General features: G+C 49.1%; 2 protein-coding genes across 2 annotated transcripts in view; one reads left to right on the top strand and one right to left on the bottom strand.

The window, feature by feature from the left end:
* The window catches only part of LOC143366758 (trypsin-1-like), a 356,002-nt gene that overhangs the window by 54,746 nt on the left and 283,015 nt on the right, over window positions 1-18,241 (bottom strand). The window lies entirely within an intron of this gene.
* Window positions 3,673-18,241, top strand: part of LOC143366727 (protein O-mannosyl-transferase TMTC1-like) — a 187,481-nt gene continuing 172,912 nt past the window's right edge. Inside the window, exon 1 of the mRNA XM_076808045.1 lies at window positions 3,673-6,227. Coding sequence (XP_076664160.1) covers window positions 5,893-6,227 — 335 coding nt within the window. The 5' untranslated portion in view covers window positions 3,673-5,892. The remainder of the gene's footprint in view (window positions 6,228-18,241) is intronic.

The following is an 18,241-nucleotide window of genomic DNA, read 5'->3' on the forward strand; positions in this document are numbered from 1 at the left end:
TTCTATCAATGGTTACTATTCGATCCAGCAGCGTGTCGATGTAAAACGAACCGGCGCGCTCGGTGGATCAGTCCCGTTGCAATTCCAGCTGGAATTGCAGGTTCGCGGGGTCGTCTACGCCTTTCTCTCGTAACCCTCGTGTCTCCGCCCCGCGGGTGACTGGCAAGGAGGCAAGGGACCCGACCGTAAAGGGAGTTGCTCCGGGGTGGGTAAGGTGGCGAAGGTAGACGGGTGAATTTTCGTTGGGTTCCGCGGACACGAGTTTCGGTGTCGGTCGGACCTCGTCAAAGCGTTCTCGCGCGACATTACCGGAAATTGCGGACACTGCCTTTCCCGAGTTGCCCCGTAGTCCGGTTGTGGCACGAAATGCATGAGTTTTGCGGCGAATTCGACAGCTTGTATGCATACGAGCGGAGGCCGGCCGTGCTTGTGGAGCCCGGTGCGCGCGTGCACCGTGCCAGGCAACTTACACGAGGGTACGGAAGAATAGCCCGAGCGTGTGCTCGGCCCGACTGTCCCGCGACTACATTAATTAAATACATTCTCTCTGTCTCGCGCTATCCCTCTGACCAACCGAATGTCCTCTACCTTTGATTGTCCATGAAGTTCCCATTGTGGCGGGCCAAGCTGTCTCCGACACCGGGGACCTCGTCACTATCCTCCAGCCCGATGTTTGGATGAAATCTCTCCACGCTCGTTGGTCGGCCGCGCTTGCCCCGAATTCATCAACGGGATCGTGCCTTGGTATTACGGAAGTTCCTTCGATCAACCGCGCCGTTTTCTCCTCCACTGGTTTAAACGTAGTGCCACTCGCTGGAAGAAGGGTATCATTGCCACTGTGTACCTTTCGCACCATCTCACGCTGTAATTGAACGAGGTGTTTATGGATGCGCGTGGTCTATCATCTGCCCCGTAATCGGATCTCCCGCCGGACGCGTTACACGCTAGGGAAAAGTTTGAACCGCAGCGCGGTTCCGTAGGCGGCCGCGAGAGGCGCTATCTGCGGCGACATTCTTCGCGAAATTGCCGCCAAGTTCTTTTGTGCCGTGTTTCTTGTTCTCTGGTTGCCAAGGGACGCCAAGTGGAATTGCATTCGCGATACGGGACGCCGACGCGTTTTCACGGCCGTTGGAGAACCTTCGTTTCCTTTGGGACATGCAGACCGACATCGCTTGGATACATTATTAAATACTCGGGCTCCGAGGAGCACGGTTTACGAAGGCGTTGACGAGGCTCAATACTCGCTAACGAATCTTATTTCACTTGCATTGTTAAAGATTAACAGCTGGAAAGACAGCAGTAGAAATTGACAGTTACTTTTCTCTTAACCTTTCGTGGTCACGTGGAGTGTATCGCACCCTGAGCTTAATTTTCGTGGGAAATCGCTTTGCTTGAACTGCAAATTTCATTATATCAAAATTGACATTTTTAAAATAAGGTTAGGAGAGAGCGGGGACAAACGTAACAGCGTCATGAAAGTAACACGCCTTCTCCCGCCTTCCACAAAAGTTTCCACAACGTTTGCTTTACATAGTTACGCGTGTTTAGTGTTTCTTTTGCTTCGCGGAGTTACGCTGAGCAATGCGACGATTCGTTTACCATAGGCAAGCTGATTTTTTTTTGATAATATTCATAATAAAACTGTAGACATTGATCCAATTATTTGTTAGAGCGTTCTTAGATAATGTCTTTATAAGTTTCTGTATTTGATTTCAGGGATATTCCACGCGAAATCGGACACTTTTTGGAGTAACATTTCGGATGTGGCTGAAATTTGAATATGTTGTAGTCTTTAGGGATATATAAACATATCTCGAAGGGTTTTTGACAATTTTGAAGAATGTCGATTTTACAGCTGTTTGAAGGTAAGTGCTAACTTTTTTTTCAATAAATTATAACTATGGAAGTAGTAAACGGATGGAGATGAGGTTTACAGCGATTTGTAGAAAAGACATTGAAGTTTTAAGAAAAAATTATTTCAGTTTCAGAAACAATTTTTTTAATCATTTTTGTGCAATTATTTTAAACAAATGCAGTTTTTTTTAACAACGGGCGCGATTTTAAAAATCTGAAAATAAACAGAATCGGCGGCGCGCGATCCACTGCTGCTCAGCGTAACTCAATCGCTTAACGCGCGTGACTACCACTGTCGGCACCGCGCGTTTTGCCAAACTATTTCGCTTCTGTGTTGAAAACAAAACGTGACTTACCACTTCTGTTGATGCTTTCCGATGGAAAAATGCCTGCTGCATATCGTGGAATAGTTAGATTTCCTCCTAGACCCTTAGTTTTGGAAATAAATTGACCCTTAAAAAAAAGACCCTTAGCTCGATTCGTAAACATATTGTACATCCAACCATATCGAGAAATCGTGGGAAGTCCCTCAAACGTTGCAAGGAATCTCGACATCTTCAAAACTGGTGGGATTTTGAGAAAATCGGCGGTTGATAGCCGATAACAGACCACGCAGCGCTGTTATTGACTTAGTCAATTTTTCAGAACGATAGTTGTACAGTTATTCAGTTACACGGCGCGCGTGTATGTAAGTAAGATTAAAAGATTGGCTGTCGATGCGTTCAATATCGCCATGGAATCGACGGTGATGTTTGGTTCAGCAAATCGTTTCGATGATAAAGCGCTGTCGATTCGACAGGCTGAAATTCCATGATCGATCAAAGCTTATTTTTCCCAGCTGGTGTCAAGTGGTGGCATCGAAAAAGGGGTATCGATTCGTCCTCGCGCGCCGTTTCTTCTTCGTCGTTTCCATGCGTTCCTCTCTTTGCGCCCGAGCGCGAGCCAGTATCGCTCTCCGCGATCGTCTCGGCCACGGTAACGACCTCGTCTACCGTTTGCCTCAATCGTAATTCGACATTTGCTGCTGGGACGTGCTTACCGCGTTACGGACGCGCGTCGCGGAGCGAATCCCGGCCACGAACAAGGAGCAGAATCGAACGAGTGCTCCCACCGACCACGATGAGGCGCGTCCGCACTGTAACGCTTTACCGCCACCACTACAGCCTCGTTATCGCATCATCGTCCTCATAATGAGCTCGTATCGTCACTACGTTCACCGCTTCGAGTGCCACAATTCGATCCTTCGTAATTCTAGGTGCGCGTTTACGTAGGTAGGCAATAACGATGAATAATCACGTATCGGTACCCTCTTCCCGTGTCCTATATCCAGCAATGCCTAATCTAACATCTCGATCAGGATTTACGATAATCTAGGAAGGATCAGAGTTACAATAAAAGGACCCTCTTCTATCAGTTCCTTCGAACCTCTTCCGCGCACCGCGTCACCAATTTCAGCGACAGTTCTCGCTGTGTCAGATGCTGATCTCCCCTACCTAATCACGATGAAACAGCGAACAAAGTAACTGGATCCTGACGATTTCTTCGCGGGATATTTGCACAGAGGCCTCGCGCGACCAGGTTGATCTCAAAGCGAGATTTCGGGGGAAAGATGCAGGTAAACAAACACGGGCCTCGCGGTGAACGGGGTGCAAGTGCGACGAGGGCAGCGAAAGAAGAGAGAGCGAGACAGTGCAGAAGGCAGAAGGGAAAAGCCCCGGGGTGGTTGGTGCGCGGGCGCGGCTTTGCGGGTCAGAGTGCGCCGGGTATATAACCGGGCGGATGCCGTCGTCCTTTAGTCTTGCGCTTATCGTCGTCGCGACGACCCGCTCGAATTCGGTAGCGCGCGTTGTCGCGCAATCGCGATCCACAGTCAGTTGATCGCGGGTTCGTTCAGTGATGGCGCGGAGTGTGCTTCGATCGCCATTCACCACCGTGACATCCCGTCGTGCGTGGTCCCATTTATCGACATCGATCTAGATCTCCTCAGGTCCACCTCCGCTCGTGCCGCCGCGAAACTCCGCGAACGATCCAGCACGAAAGATCGGGCGATCTGTACCGCTCTTCTTCAACAGAGTCGCACCGCTCGATCTCCAAAGTAATCCCTGTCTCTGCCGCAAACGGCTCGTCAACCTGTTGTAACCGGTTAGCTGCATACCCTCGGAGGTGTATAAAAGCTACGTTAGGAGACGAAGCTGGTGGTGACAGTCGACCGCTGTTCAGACGCCACCTGGGTTCTTTGGCGGAGCGGGAACCCGAAGCGGTGCCACTGGGACAGCTTTTACGTCCTGTGAGAGGACGACAGAGGAAGAGAGGTAGCTGAAACCGGCGAAAGGCTCGAAGGATACTGGGCCAGTGATTCGATTCACCGCGGGGCTGGGAGTCGAGGAAGCAGCGAGCACGGGGAGGAAGAGGTGAAACGCAGGAGGTGAAAACGAAGGGGAAGGAAGGAAGGACGGAAGGAAGGAAGAGGGAAAGGCACTGCGGGGAATACCGAGCGGTGCCTCCGGCCAGATACGACCGCTTCTATAGATCTATATGCATAGTAAAGTCGCGGCAATAGAAGAGCCCCGGCCACGACGACGTGTATCTGGGTCATACACCCGTTTCACCCGTGTCTGTCCTGTTACCGCCGTCGCTGCTCGTTTTCCATAATTTCACGAGACTCGCTTGTCGCAGCGGAAAAGGGAACAAGATCGTGACCGCTGGCTGCGAGGGTGGACGTTCGTGGGATTAAAGAGGAGGGAGATACAAGAGGGGAATTACGGCGTCGATATCTCCTGACAGTGTTGCCCGGCGTCGAGGGGCGAAAAAACGGAGGATCCTTCGGTGGCTCGTTAAGTGGAACGTGTAATTACGCGGGACGAAAGGGCACGTCGGTCTGACGTCTGCTGGAACGCGGATGCACACCCGGGTGCACGAGATCGTGGTAGCGGACGAGGAAGTGCAGGGCAGCCGGTATGCCGATGTTCGTGTGAGAATCACCGCAAAAACCCGGAGCAGGAACACTTAACTGCGGGGAACTTGGGTTCGCACGGACGCGCTGCGGTTTTTCGACGTTTGAAAGCTAGGGAGGAGGGTGGTTGGTTGCACGCGAGCTCGGCCCGACTTCTTTGTTAACGCGAATTGTACGTGCACCGTTCGCCGGGCGATCGTACCGGTTGTTTCGTCGGTGGTTCGAATAGCCCGCTAAATTGTTTGCGTAGACCGGCGACGCGTCGGTACCAGTGACCGTAACGAGCTGTTACGTCGTTACGAGCGAAAGAGAGACGGGAAGAGGGGTGGCGGCATCTCCCGCGGGGACAATCCCGGTCGAGCGACCACCCACGCGAGGACTATTATCTGTGGAAGAGCAATCAGCTCTTGCGCGGACTGCCCGTTTCTCTGTAGAACGGACACATCGGACGTGGCTGGCTCGGTAAATAATGAACCCCCGCAGTCATTTATCAAGCTCACCGCGAGGCCAACGAATGCTCAAAGTAGCCCGCTGGAAGTAAATGGAAGGGTGCAACGCGAGCTCGCGCCAGCTACTGGAGCCCACATCACCCTCCCCATTCCGCCCCCGTCGTCCCCGCTGGATTTCGCCCGCGAGAAAAATAAGTGTGTCACTCTGTTGCGCGCGCTATCTCGATTGAACGTTCTGTAATCGTTGCGGTCGCTTAGAGGGAACTCGTATAATTACGATGGAACGGTAGAGAGTGGAACGATACGGTCGGAAGAACGATCACGGCAAGAAGGGCTCGCGTTTCCTCCCCGGCTCAGAGCGCTCGATAAAAACGGTCGATGTCGTCGCGGCTTTCGCCGTCCCTGTCGCTGCCGTCGCGCTGGTGGCCGTGGTCTTTGAGATGCGATCAACGATCGGATCGTGCTACGATCAGCAGCAACAGCAACGCGGTCGTTCCAGCCGGATTTATCAGCGCGGCAGATAGCGGCCGTGTGAAAGCAACCGTGGTGGCTCCATGAGAGTGATTACACGCGAGGATCGCGGCAGAACGTTTTAGCCCGTTTCGCGCGGCTGTGTAGCCACGCGCTGAGTGAATCATGAGACGACGGAACAACGGTACAGCGGGTGGTAACGCCGGTTGTTGCTGCCACGCCAGCAAGAGGGTCGGCCGCGGAGGGTGCAACGACGCGGACGGGAACGAACCGCCCGGATGGTGCGTTTACGCGACGGTCGCGCTGGTCGCCGTTGGCTGCTACCTGAACGCGTTAGGTGGTGATTTCGTGCACGACGATATACCGGCGGTGGTGAGGAACAAGGACGTGCTCGCACAGACACCGTGGACCAGCGTCTTCAAGGACGACTTCTGGGGGACGCCTATGCGCGACATCAACAGCCACAAAAGCTACAGGCCGCTGACCACGCTCACCTTTCGGTAAGCCACGATGCTTCCTTTCGTTATCATCTGTACTGTGTACCTACGCTGATTGCCAGCTCGATTTCCGGGGGGTTGAATTACTCGAGGTTCTTGATTCGTAAATTGTTTGTATTTACAATTTCCAATGAAGCTATCGCGAGGATCGCTCAAGCGTCAAACGAGATCCGAATGCTTCTGCGCGATGTGCAGATCGTTTTAGAAATGCGAGCGCTTATGGGTTAACTTGTTGATGGAATACGCGAGAATGAAAAGAATCCAATTCTCAGATTGGAAACACCACGTCAATGGGAATCTTCGTAACTATCAGCATGGCAATCAGCGGCGGTATTATTAAAATGAATTGGCTGTGCAGCTACAATTAGTAGACACTGTGCGGCGCGCAATTAAAGCTGCGAGCGCAAAATAAACCGGAATAATCGTGGTCGTTCCATTGGGTTATCGCGAGCGGAATAATTGCACGTGGCATTTTTGTTGCCCTGGGCAGGGACCACCTACCAGCGCGTGATCGCGTGAAGCTGAATGTGTACCCACGACACTCGAGGAAGAAATTTCTAGATCGTGATCGCGGCAAAGTAAACTGGTTATCTCGTGCATTTCAAATGAACCACACGTAACGCCTCGTTACGAGGTCCCTTGTGCTGCCTGATCCTCTATCTAATTACGCGTTACAATAGTTCCGAACGTCTATCTTAGCCACTTAATCCCACGGATGTGCTTGCCTTAATATCGTTAAGCTTGATTTAATCAAATGCAGGTACGTCAGCTCTATTCCTGTCGCATTTTATTCGTCCACAATCACGAAACTTGCCTCAGGTAGATAATCACGCAGATTTCGATAGTTCAGCTCATACATTTCACTGCTCATATACATTAAAGCGTGCAAGCCTCCTGAACTTTGTTTCTTCTCTCGTACACCTCGAACTTCTAGCAAACTGCTACTATTCCCTGACTATAAGCTAACATTAGCTAGCAATAAAAAATGAATGATACGACAAAAGCCAATTAGTCCACATCAGATTGATCTAAATCGCTAGGATATTAAGGATCGGGATATCAATGGAGCTCCCACTCAGAAGTAGATTCCTCGACTTTTCTGGCCACCCATTCTACACCCTAGAATGGACCTCGTCGTTAGACTCTCCACTTGAAAACTAATATAGGAAACCCATAGAAAAGTGATTATCACACCTGCTCCGCCCGCTGTATTACTATAACAGAAAACTGGCGAGGCTTTTAGCGAGGGTTTCCGAGCTACGTAGCGCAGGGTGCAACCGCGCGATATCCGCATTGGACAATTTCTCGACCGGTATCGATTCGCTGAGCCCGAACGGAGAATGGAAAATTGCGGATGCGTATCCGATATAGTCGTGGCAGCGCCGTATGGCCGCCGTAGTCCATCCGGTGGTCGCTGGGTGTGAACCGTGGGGGCTGCGGAGGGGCTCGAAGGGAGGTGACAAGAACCCGACCGCGAGAGTTTCTCGTGGTGGACAGCGACGTGTTACGTTGCACCCTGCAACACGATCGGGTCCCTCGCTTTCCTCCTAGCGCCGATTTGATGCATGGATACCAGTTTGCCACACTCTCGCGCTCGCAATACTGCATATTGGCTGGTATTGGGCGATCCATCATACCGCAAGACACCGGCACATCGCTCATTCGCCTTAACGCTCCAGATGCTGTTGCCAACTTCGACGAGCCGCGCCGCGCCTGCGAGAACGGGGCGACTCGTAGATTCTGACGGAAACAACGACGCCGGGGGTAGCGGGCGGCTCGACCGAGGGCGGCGGAGGGACGGGAGATGTGGTAAGGGCGAGCATTGCGCTTCCGCGTTTCGCGCGATGCCGCCAGAAGTGGAACGCATCCATAATTCCTGAGGCACCGAGACGAGAGAAGGCTACGGGCTCCGGCAGTCACGTTCGTTCGCCTTCAGATTACGGGATATTAACGATCGGGGCCGGGTGTCATTTCCACGGAGTTTGCATAAGCGTCTTCTAATCGTCCTGCGCAATCGTTTTTCCAGTCTCGTCGATTCGGATACATTCGGGGGTGGGAACAGTGGTCGAAAGCGAAGCACGCGAATGCCAGCGTGTCTAACGCGACGGTAATTATTAAAAGTACTTTTAAGGAATCTCGGGATAGTCTCTGCGTGTTACTAATTTAGCCACAAAGCCGAGGAGCATTGCTGGTGTGTTGCTCGTCAAAGGCCTCAGTTATTGGCGTGGCAACTGAAACGCGTGTCAAGGGGCGACGAATGTAGGGGACGAGTTCCGTGACATATATTTATAATTACTCTTTCTTTCGTTTGTCCGGGAGAGCCTGGCGTCGACTACTGTTTCTGCACAGAGCTCTGTTAAAGGAAGTGCACGGGTCAAAGACTCCGAACAATTGAACCGTTCGCGTGTAGCTGCATACGGTTCCATTCGATGTTGTTGTTCTTCTTCTTACTCGCGACTACACCCCCCCCCCAACCCCTCTCTACCCTTTGATCCCTTTATTATCTCGAACCTTTCACGGCGCTTAGAATATTTTGCTTTCCGAATTCAGGTTCTCGTTCCGAAAACTCGCGCCGCCGCGATCCCGAATGTTCCAGCCGAACCTCCCCGGACCTTTTCTGCCACCCGGCCTTCGTGAAGTTTCCCGGGGATTTCCGAACGCTCGCGTTCCTCGCTAAAACGGCCGTCAACTTTGCTACGTATATTCCGCGTGGTCGCACGTGCTCGCACGATTGCGCTTTCAGTTGGAACGCGGCGGCCCCTTTTCACGTCCGAGGGCTTCGGCGAAACAATAATATCCCCCGAAATGGCAGTTCGATGACGCTCGGTTTAGGAAAATCGACCCGCAGCTTCGGGGCGTGATGAAACTTTCTGACCGGTCCGGGCTGTCTTCCAATTCTAATCGTGTGCAGTGTGCACGCTCATGACTCGCTCGCATGGCAGCGATCGGCTCAAGTAAGAACACCAATCTGATCGTAATTTCCTGTGAAATATGCGGATGCTCGAACGAAGTTACTCGCTGCAATAGGGAACGAATAAAGTTCTCTGAAACTGCAGTTTGCAAATCAGACAGGCGAGATCGTTATTATTATTATTGAAAATTAAACGAGCATTGACCAATACAATGCACAGTTACAACGACGTGATAGGATTTTCCTGACATAATAGTCTGAAGAGCTTCCAACTGAAAGAGGAACTACTACCGGAAGAGAAGTCGACATAGTCTGCATAGGAGCTAGCACTGAACATTAAGCGATTCATTGGATCAAGTGACCCATATTTAGATTTGAATTTGCGGTATACGAAAGGTGGCCTTTTTCTGACACATCTGGTTGGAGCATATGGATAAACGAGTTCCAGTAGTGCAGAACAATTAATTTCACTCTTTATCGTTGTCATATTAAGTTTAACAAGTATCGATGCAAAATCATGATCCCAGACAGGCCTGTGAATGTGTAATTTATATTCTGCAAACCGCAGAAACCTATGTTGCACCCTTTCCAGTTGAGTATTGTATTTAATTGTATTTGGAGACCATATAATGGATGCATACTCTAAATGAGGCCTGACCAAGGATGTGTACAATAACTTTAAAGTACTTACATTTACAAAGTCAGCAGAGAAACGTTTCATGAAACCTAAAGTCTTCAAGGCTTTGTTAGTAATCACTGAATAGTGTTTGGAAAAATCTAGCGTGGATGTAATATGAACCCCAAGGTCCTTAATTTCATTTACTTCGTTTAGGAGAGAATTCTCCAATCTATACGCATCAACAATTGGTTTCATATTACGAGAGAACCTCATGACATGACACTTAGAAAAGTTAAGATTTAGCATGTTTAAGTTGCACCAATCTAGAAATCTATAATTTATCGTCAACCATCACATTTAATCACTGAAATCAGTGGCGCAGGGTCCTGTCGGTTACAATTAAAATCAGAAGTATTGTGTATGTGCGCGAGAGCTGCACAGCGATTTAAAGCTTTGCAAAATAACGACCTGCTGTTGTCTATCGATAGGTAATGTAGCTGGAAGTTCTTAATAACGGCGCCGCAATTAAAAACACATTTATATTAACGCCCGGCGGTGTTTCGCGCGGCGTTGGCCGGGGTTTTTGATTATGTGGGTCAGCGATAGTTTGAATAGGGGAGAAACGCGAATACCGATGTTTGGCAGGATTAAGTGCAAGCGAAAGGAAGAAAGAAAAATGTCGGCAAACACGGTTCAACGGAATTTGTCGCATTTCACAGCGAATATCATGCGTAAATGTGGTTTACGAACGTAAAATACCATCAAGAAATGCAAATGTTTCCGCGAAGAGCGAGGATCCATTAAACCCCGCGAAATCTCGTTTTCTCTTTCCATCTCCCAGCTTAAACCGAGCATCGTCGCGTTTTAATATTTACATTCGTCCGGCGAAGGAAAAAAAAAAAGCAAACCGGCATCAACCCTCTGCGCCACCCCCAGCCCCTCTTCGCCTGCCCATTTTTTTCCACCCCCGCGGTAACGGCGCATGCTTTATTACATTTTTCTTCGGCGAATTCGCAGGCGTTTCTCGCGGCGCGCGCACTTCACGTCCGTTTATCCGCGAGGCTCTTTGTGCCTCGTACAATGACGATCGATATAATCACATTTGCCGCAAGTAGGAACTTATACCCGTTCCCCGGGAGAGATTCTTCTTTGTTTCATCATACGTCGAGGATGAGGGAGCCAGTTACGCGCCAGTGTCGGTCGGAGTAAAAAATTGTCGACCGCTAAGCGATTACGCCGCGGAGCTTGCACGTCAAAGCTTCACGTCGCTTTTGCCAGTCGATTTTTATCCGCTCTTTGGGCGGTGAGATGTTTCTATTATTTTTTTTAATGCAATTAGTTGCTCGAAGATCGCGCGAGCAATTTTGGTAGCGAAGTGTCTTCTTCGAGGTGGAAGCTCGATCGTTTCACGCGGTTGCTAAAATTCTGTCGTTCAATGGAGTCGATATCTGTATCTTCTCAGCTTCACAAATATGTAAGTCTAAATTTTATACACGAAAGTGTTTCACGATTTCTGGTTCCTTAGAGTGATATCGAAGATTATTTATTTATTTATAAACGGACCGAAACCCTCTTTACATAAATGTTTACAAAGGAAAAAGAACTGTACCTAATATAACAAAAGATAGACATGCTAAATTACATGGTACGCCGGATAAGACATTATCCGATAATCCTACGTAGCTGTCTTTTAAAGGTATGCGCAGATCCATTAAAAAAATCAATACTATTATAGAGAGTACTAGAGTCAGCAATAATTCGATTTATTGGATTAATTAATCCAAATGTAGATCTGGATTTAAGTGGTTGTAGTCCTGCTCTAGATCTCAATGCGCGTTCAGGTGCGTAGAAATTGATTTGCATAAGAAGAGAGGGAAAATCAATATGGTTATTGATTAAATTAAAAATAAAGAAATGGTCGGAGATTCTTCTACGTGCAGCTAATGTTTCGAGGTTGACTGTGTTTAATATTGTAGAGTAATCATGATCGAATATTGACATAGGATTCTTTAGCTTATATGAACAAAATCTGAGAAATTTATGTTGCACTGTCTCAAGCATGATTTCGTGATTAAAGCGTTTCGGAGACTATATAATCGAAGCATATTCTAACAAGGGACGAACAAGGGTAATATACAGCAATCTTAGTGTGTGAATTGAATGAAAGATTAATAATCTCCTCTGAATTTCCCATCAATGACGGATCTCTATCTTACTTCTATATTTTATATACCACACCCATGAAGAATAATAAAAATTCGAAATGGAATGAAACCAACGTCCCCGGTATCGAAAAATATTGCTCCAGATCTGCCCGGTCTCCACGATCTATTTTACACAACAAAAAAAAGGTGAAAAAAGTTTGTAATCGATGGATATTGAAAGTCACTCAAACGTATCGGAATTCTCAAAAACACCCGTGACTCGCGTCTACCTTTCCCGTCGTGATTTCCGTTTCAATCGCTACGGATCGCTCGGAAATCACGAACGTCAGGCCGATCCTCTCTGGCCGGTATCGACGAAGTCGGTGGTTGATTTTCGGTACGGCCCGGTAGAAACGTCTTACCGGTGTTTATCTCGTTATCGTCGTTGTGGCCCGAGGCAAACGGAGGTGGTAACGAGGCGAGCTCTACCGTTCCACGGTTCAACTTTCCGTCGCGAGTCCCGTGTCGATCTCGCGGCACAGCTCGAGCATTCGCACGCGAGCAACAGAGCCGTCGAGGCGCTCCCCGAAAGTCACCCGAAAGCTCTCGATGCAGCCTCTATAAATGATCACTCTTATCAAGCTTTTCACCCGGAGAGCACGTAGCGCGCAAGGAAGATAGCTGGGGGTTCGCTCGCGAGTACTCGCGACGCAGTCAATCGCCCAGAGAGATAAGGCGCAGTGGAACAGTAGAGGCAGAGACGGGGTAGCTTCCACAGGAAGAAAATTTGCAAGTTAGGCGGGTTACGTCATCCCTCGGCTTCAGAGCAGCGAACATGGCAACGAATTCGCCCGGCGAAAACCCGGTTCCCTCTGCGAAAAGACTTTGTCCTGCTGTTCCACGCCACGAATTTGGATTTTAAAACGACTCGCACGAATTTAACACTTCGACCACCAAGAGACTGCGGCAGGTAGTACGTAGTAGCACCATTTATTAGACTCTTTAATCTTCCACCGTCTCCTCGGTAGCTTAACCATTCGCCGCAATGTTTCGTCGGTGGATTCCGAAAGCTGCCGAAAGCTCCTATATACCCGCAGTCCAGTCGGGCATCGTCCGGTTCGTTGGTTCCTTTGGAGCGTGCATTCCTTCGCCATATACGCTCGACCTGGTAGACGGAGCGTTAAGCGATTCAACGAATTGGCGCGCAATCCCAGCGGGGAGAGTTCCGTTTGGAAACGGGCGCCCGCCGTTGCAGCGGGTATCCCCCGTTCCGTACACGCGAGCCACCGCGAGCCTCGAGTTAACAGGCGTCGGGGTCGTTTCGTCGTTTAGCGGCAGTTAAATCACGATTCACGGCGGGCCCGAGTTCCTCGGCTGGCGGTTCTATGATGATTTATGAGCGAGACCGCGAGCGATGATGTGCCGCGCTCCGTGTCCGGCGAGCATGCGAGGGAATAATTATTATTAAATTACTTGACCCGACGCACCGGCCGGAATCTCGTTTCGCGGGCGTTACTGACACGCATGAATGATTACGTTACAGGCCCTAATTTAGACGCGCGATATCGCGTTATACTGCTCGCCACGTACGTACCCTCGCATTCGATTACGCCACCGGTTCCCGCGCCGTGATATCTCATTCGCTCGGGCGATTAAACCGGCCCGATCACCTCCTCCCGGGCGAACTTCTCTTCACCCCTGACGATTCGTTTCAGCGCGAGGTTCGGCCCGTCTTAAGTCTGTGCTCGCGCTTCGAGATACCAGGGTGGTCGTACACGACCTAGTGAGGAGGCGATTGTTCGCGAATAGGGCCGAAAATGCAGGTCCTGACGCGGTAGGCGATGACGAATCTGGAATTCTAGCGATCCGCTGTCGCAGCCCACGGATGAGGGCTTGTGAAATATTTCATGCGATTTTGTTGCACGCCGAGGTGTATCGCGGATTAGATTTCTTCTCGTGCGAGCTGGAATGCGTGGATTTGTACGGAACAGGTGGCAAGATACGTCATTGCGGTGCAGGGGATGCCTGAGCGTGTTGAATTAGTTGCAGAGGTAGGAAGATTAATTACCACGATCATGATACCTACTAGCGGGACTGGGACTCAGGTCACAATCGTCACGGTAGCTTGCTCGGATTTTGTTTTTTGTAAAAAGACTCTACCTCATTACTTGCTTGCCTCGCTCTATATACGTTTGTTTATATAGAGATGAATAATGGTCCAGGAGTCCAGCGGAGTATCATTGTTACGCTCTATAACTCGAGTCTAGAGACGTACGTGGTGGATCTTGAGACGCAGCCCCATTAAAAATTTATTATACACTCATATCCAACGTGGCCCCGACGGGAATGGCGGAACGAGGTTTTTCGCGAGGTAATTGCCATCGCACCCGACCTTTTCTTACTGCGCTATTTGCCCGAAGCGCTCTTTCCGGAACGATATTTCCTTCGTCCCATATACTCGGCACTTTCGTGGTTTCTATCTCGAGCTCTCGATCCCCGGCCAGTATTTCCCGGCTACGTCTCCGTCTCGATGCTCCATCCACGAACCCTCTGCCCCGTAAGAAGGGAGATTCGTTGCTCGAACGGGGACAAGAAGCATCGCGCCATCGCACGGCGCCGTTCTTCTGGCGTTGATCGTGACGAGGAATCCGAGGCGGGCATTCGTCTTTTTCGAGGTGTATCCTCTCCGTTTATTGGATTCGCGAACTTCGCCACCGGGTATGTAATAACCGTGGAGGAGGCGAGACCCCGTAAATCCGTTTGGAGAGAGAAAAGCCAGCCCTCTTAAGAACCCACCGAACAGATGGAACGATATTATTGCGAGCCATTGAAACAAGCTCAGTATTGAAAAAGTTTGTCATACGCAGCCCGATAAATGATTAATGCATGGCGGCGCGGAAACTTCCCCAACCGATCCCTATTCTCATGCCGTGCACGACGCCGGATGTAATCATTTTCCTTTCACGGAACACTATCCAGTGATACCTACCACGGCGGTCCCCTTAATTATTTTTCCTCGAACTAGTTGCCCGCGGTACCTACTTGGTAAATATCGATTGACAACGAATATTTTATAACAGTATTTTATAAACCATCTAGACTTTATTTGCTCGATACTTCGAGTTGCTATTGCTAGAGGTTGAAGCTGTTTGCCGGGCAGGGGATTCGGTGAATTTTTCACGACCGACGAGAACCAACGAAATTGAAAATATTATTAATATTATTATTGAAAATTAAACTGGCATTGCCCAATACAAAGCACAGTTACAATGACGTGATAGGATTTTCCTGACACAATAGTCTGAAGAGCTTCCAATTGAAAGAGGAACTACTACCGGAAAAGAAGTCGACATAGTCTGCATAGGAGCTAGTACTGAATATTAAGCGATTCATTGGATCAAGTGACCCATATTTACATTTGAATTTGCGGTATACGAAAGGTGGCCTTTTTCTGGCACATCTGGTAGGAGCATATAGATCAACGAGTTCCAGTAGTGCAGAACAATTAATTTCACTCTTTATGATCATAAAAAGATAGGTCATGTCCGTTACAGTTCTGCGCGCAGAAAGCGTTGTCATATTAAGGAGGAACACCACTGTCACGGAAACTACACTCATATAGTTTACAACAAAAAAATGAAATTTGATTTCGAACCTGCTGTTCCATAGTTACACCTTCGACCAGCTCGCGTGTGGGTGTCTAGAAGATTGATTAATATATTAAAACTTATGGATGTTTTTCTATTTATTTATTTTCTATAGTCTCTTAAGACAGCGCACTAAAGGTAAGTAATACAATTTTTCTATGAAAACTGTAAATTATGCCTGAAAAAAAATCTTAAAAATGGCTTACTTTTCCGGCGGTCACAGTGGTGTTCCCCCTTAAGTTTAACAAGTATCGATGCAAAATCACGATCCCAGACAGGCCTGTGAATGTGTAGTTTATATTCTGCAAACCGCAGAAACCTATGTTGCACCCTTTCCATTTGAAAATCCCACTCGATACGTGCACGCAGATTAGAACAGTGTTCGCAGTAGGGGCTCGAGTACGTGCGACAGAGCACGGCTCGAGAGTCGTAGATACAACTTCTAGCCCGCACTCCGCTCGATGAAACGGTATATACGCTTGAACCCTTGAAAATCCGAAAATCAACTTTTTCGCGGCGTCAAAGTTCCGCTCAGCCCGAGAGCCTTTGACCCCGTTTTCGCTCCCATTGGCGCCAGATTACTATGAATCAACGTGACGAGGCAACTACGGCATTTTTGCGTTTTTAACGGCCCCCTCTGAATATTCAGGCCCGTCGGATCCTCTGAAAGTTTACCTTCCCGCGAATTCGTATAACCAAACTTTCCGCAGCATCGATATTCTGTTGCGGTGAATGCAGCGGGCCCGCTCTATTCGCCCGCGACTGCATTTGCATCCGCGCCATTTACAATCGCGCCGGGAATAGACGCGGCCGGCGAAAATGTATTTACTCGACGTTGTCGCATCTACCATTCCAAATCGATGCATTTCCAGGGATTTTTCTCGGAATTACTTAGGAGTAAGAAGCATTCGTTGCTTGCTAGTTATCTATGCTCCAAGGACACTGTTTCGAGGTTTCTGTTGAGTTGGACTGCTTCGGATTTATTGACTTTGAGTTGGGTTGCTCCGAAGCTATGGATCTCCAGCTCGATCACTCCGAATCCATGATTTCGAGATGGGGCAGATCATGGGTTTAATTATGCTGGATGAGAATTAGGGTAACGAGGATTCCCTTCGCGAGGTCATGAAGTATCCAATGTAATATGATTCGAGATTGTTCTGTGCGAAGTGGAGCCAGAAGCCGCGATTTTTAATCGAACTCGAGTCCGTTCGTTGAATCTTACGTAATAATGGTTAAATTAACCTGAGGCATCTTGGCGGAAATGACGCGACGGCCCGGATGAACGTATTTAATTTCCGATAAAGTGCCGTTGGGTGTGCGCAGCCGCTCGCATATATTGGAAATTTGCGGGGTTCACGGTTTGGTTTGGCATTAAAATTGCCCGATCCATTGAGTCGACAATTTCGCAATTGCAATATCGAAATACGACGCGACGACCCGTTCAATCGCGAACGTCACCGTTTCCTCTTCTCCTCCCACGCTCCAGTTCATCGTGCTTCGATCGTTGCCGTATTTTAAATACCTTCGGCGCTGTGAAAGTTGAGTTAAAGCGAGGCAGCCCCCGCGATTTATCCTGCTGCATCGCGAATAACACGCGAATTCATTTAGTCTCTGTCGAGGGCTTGGATGGAGAACAAAGGGCGGACTGGGAACGCGTTTACCACGTTTTCTCTACAATTCTGCCAAATTCTGCCGCGTTTATTTTCGTGCCGGCTAATTCCCCATTCATCCGGCAGAAATGGGAAGCATTGGTTTTTATTCCTCGCAGAAACACGTTGTTTAACGGTCTATTCAATCCTACAAACACTCGATTGACCCGTGCGACGCCTCGGCGCACGATTTACAATTTTCCAGCCCGTGCGCTATTTACACGCTTGGATCAATTTCAACAACACGAGTTCGAAACGGAAACTACAGGGACTGTTTGTGTGTGCTTTAAGATTGCTGCTGTTTGCAAGCTTAATCTTTTGACAGTGTTACGTGTGAAAGCATTATTCTGTACGCCCGTGCTTTTCAATTCAGAGCCTTATTGAACCTCGTAACTCTTCCGTTAGTTTTATGCCAAAGTCGTCGTAAAAAAAAAGTTTCTCCGCTGCTTCCGAGCGGACTAGTAGAGCCGAAAGGGCCTCGAATAAAGGAGCGCGGGGGGAATATAGCCCGACGATCCTGACACGATTATCGCACGAACATTTTCGTACGTATGATGGTCCTATCGTGTTACGACACACTCGAAACTCTTTTTACGAGGGTCCTCGACGGTTCAGATCTGAAAACTCGCTACTCCCGGAGCGGGGGCTCCGCTCGCGTTTCGGAATGCACGAGGAGGGGGGCGGAGAATAATGGGGCAAAGATCCAGTAAAAGTCGAAGGGAATTAAGGGCACGTAAATCCCCTGGCATAATATAAACCCGTTGGGCGAGCTCATCGTTACGTTTCCTCTCGTTCCCTTCGCAACCTCGACCCGATACTCTCTGCTTATTAGAATTCCCTACGCCGCGAAGTTGAAGAAAATCGCGTAACGAGCTACAAGGGGACTCGGTCGCTGGCACAGAAACCTCTCGGATGCGTTTCCACTCCGGGCAGCGGGGTATCGCGACACGATACGGGAAGATACCGTGATTAAATTGGCTAGATTGGGTATCGTAGCAGAGCGAAGAGAAGAGCCACCCCGAGGCTCCATTTGAAATTGAATTCGTA

The sequence above is a fragment of the Andrena cerasifolii genome, chromosome 3, assembly GCF_050908995.1.
Source record: "Andrena cerasifolii isolate SP2316 chromosome 3, iyAndCera1_principal, whole genome shotgun sequence".
Lineage (NCBI taxonomy): Eukaryota > Metazoa > Arthropoda > Insecta > Hymenoptera > Andrenidae > Andrena > Andrena cerasifolii.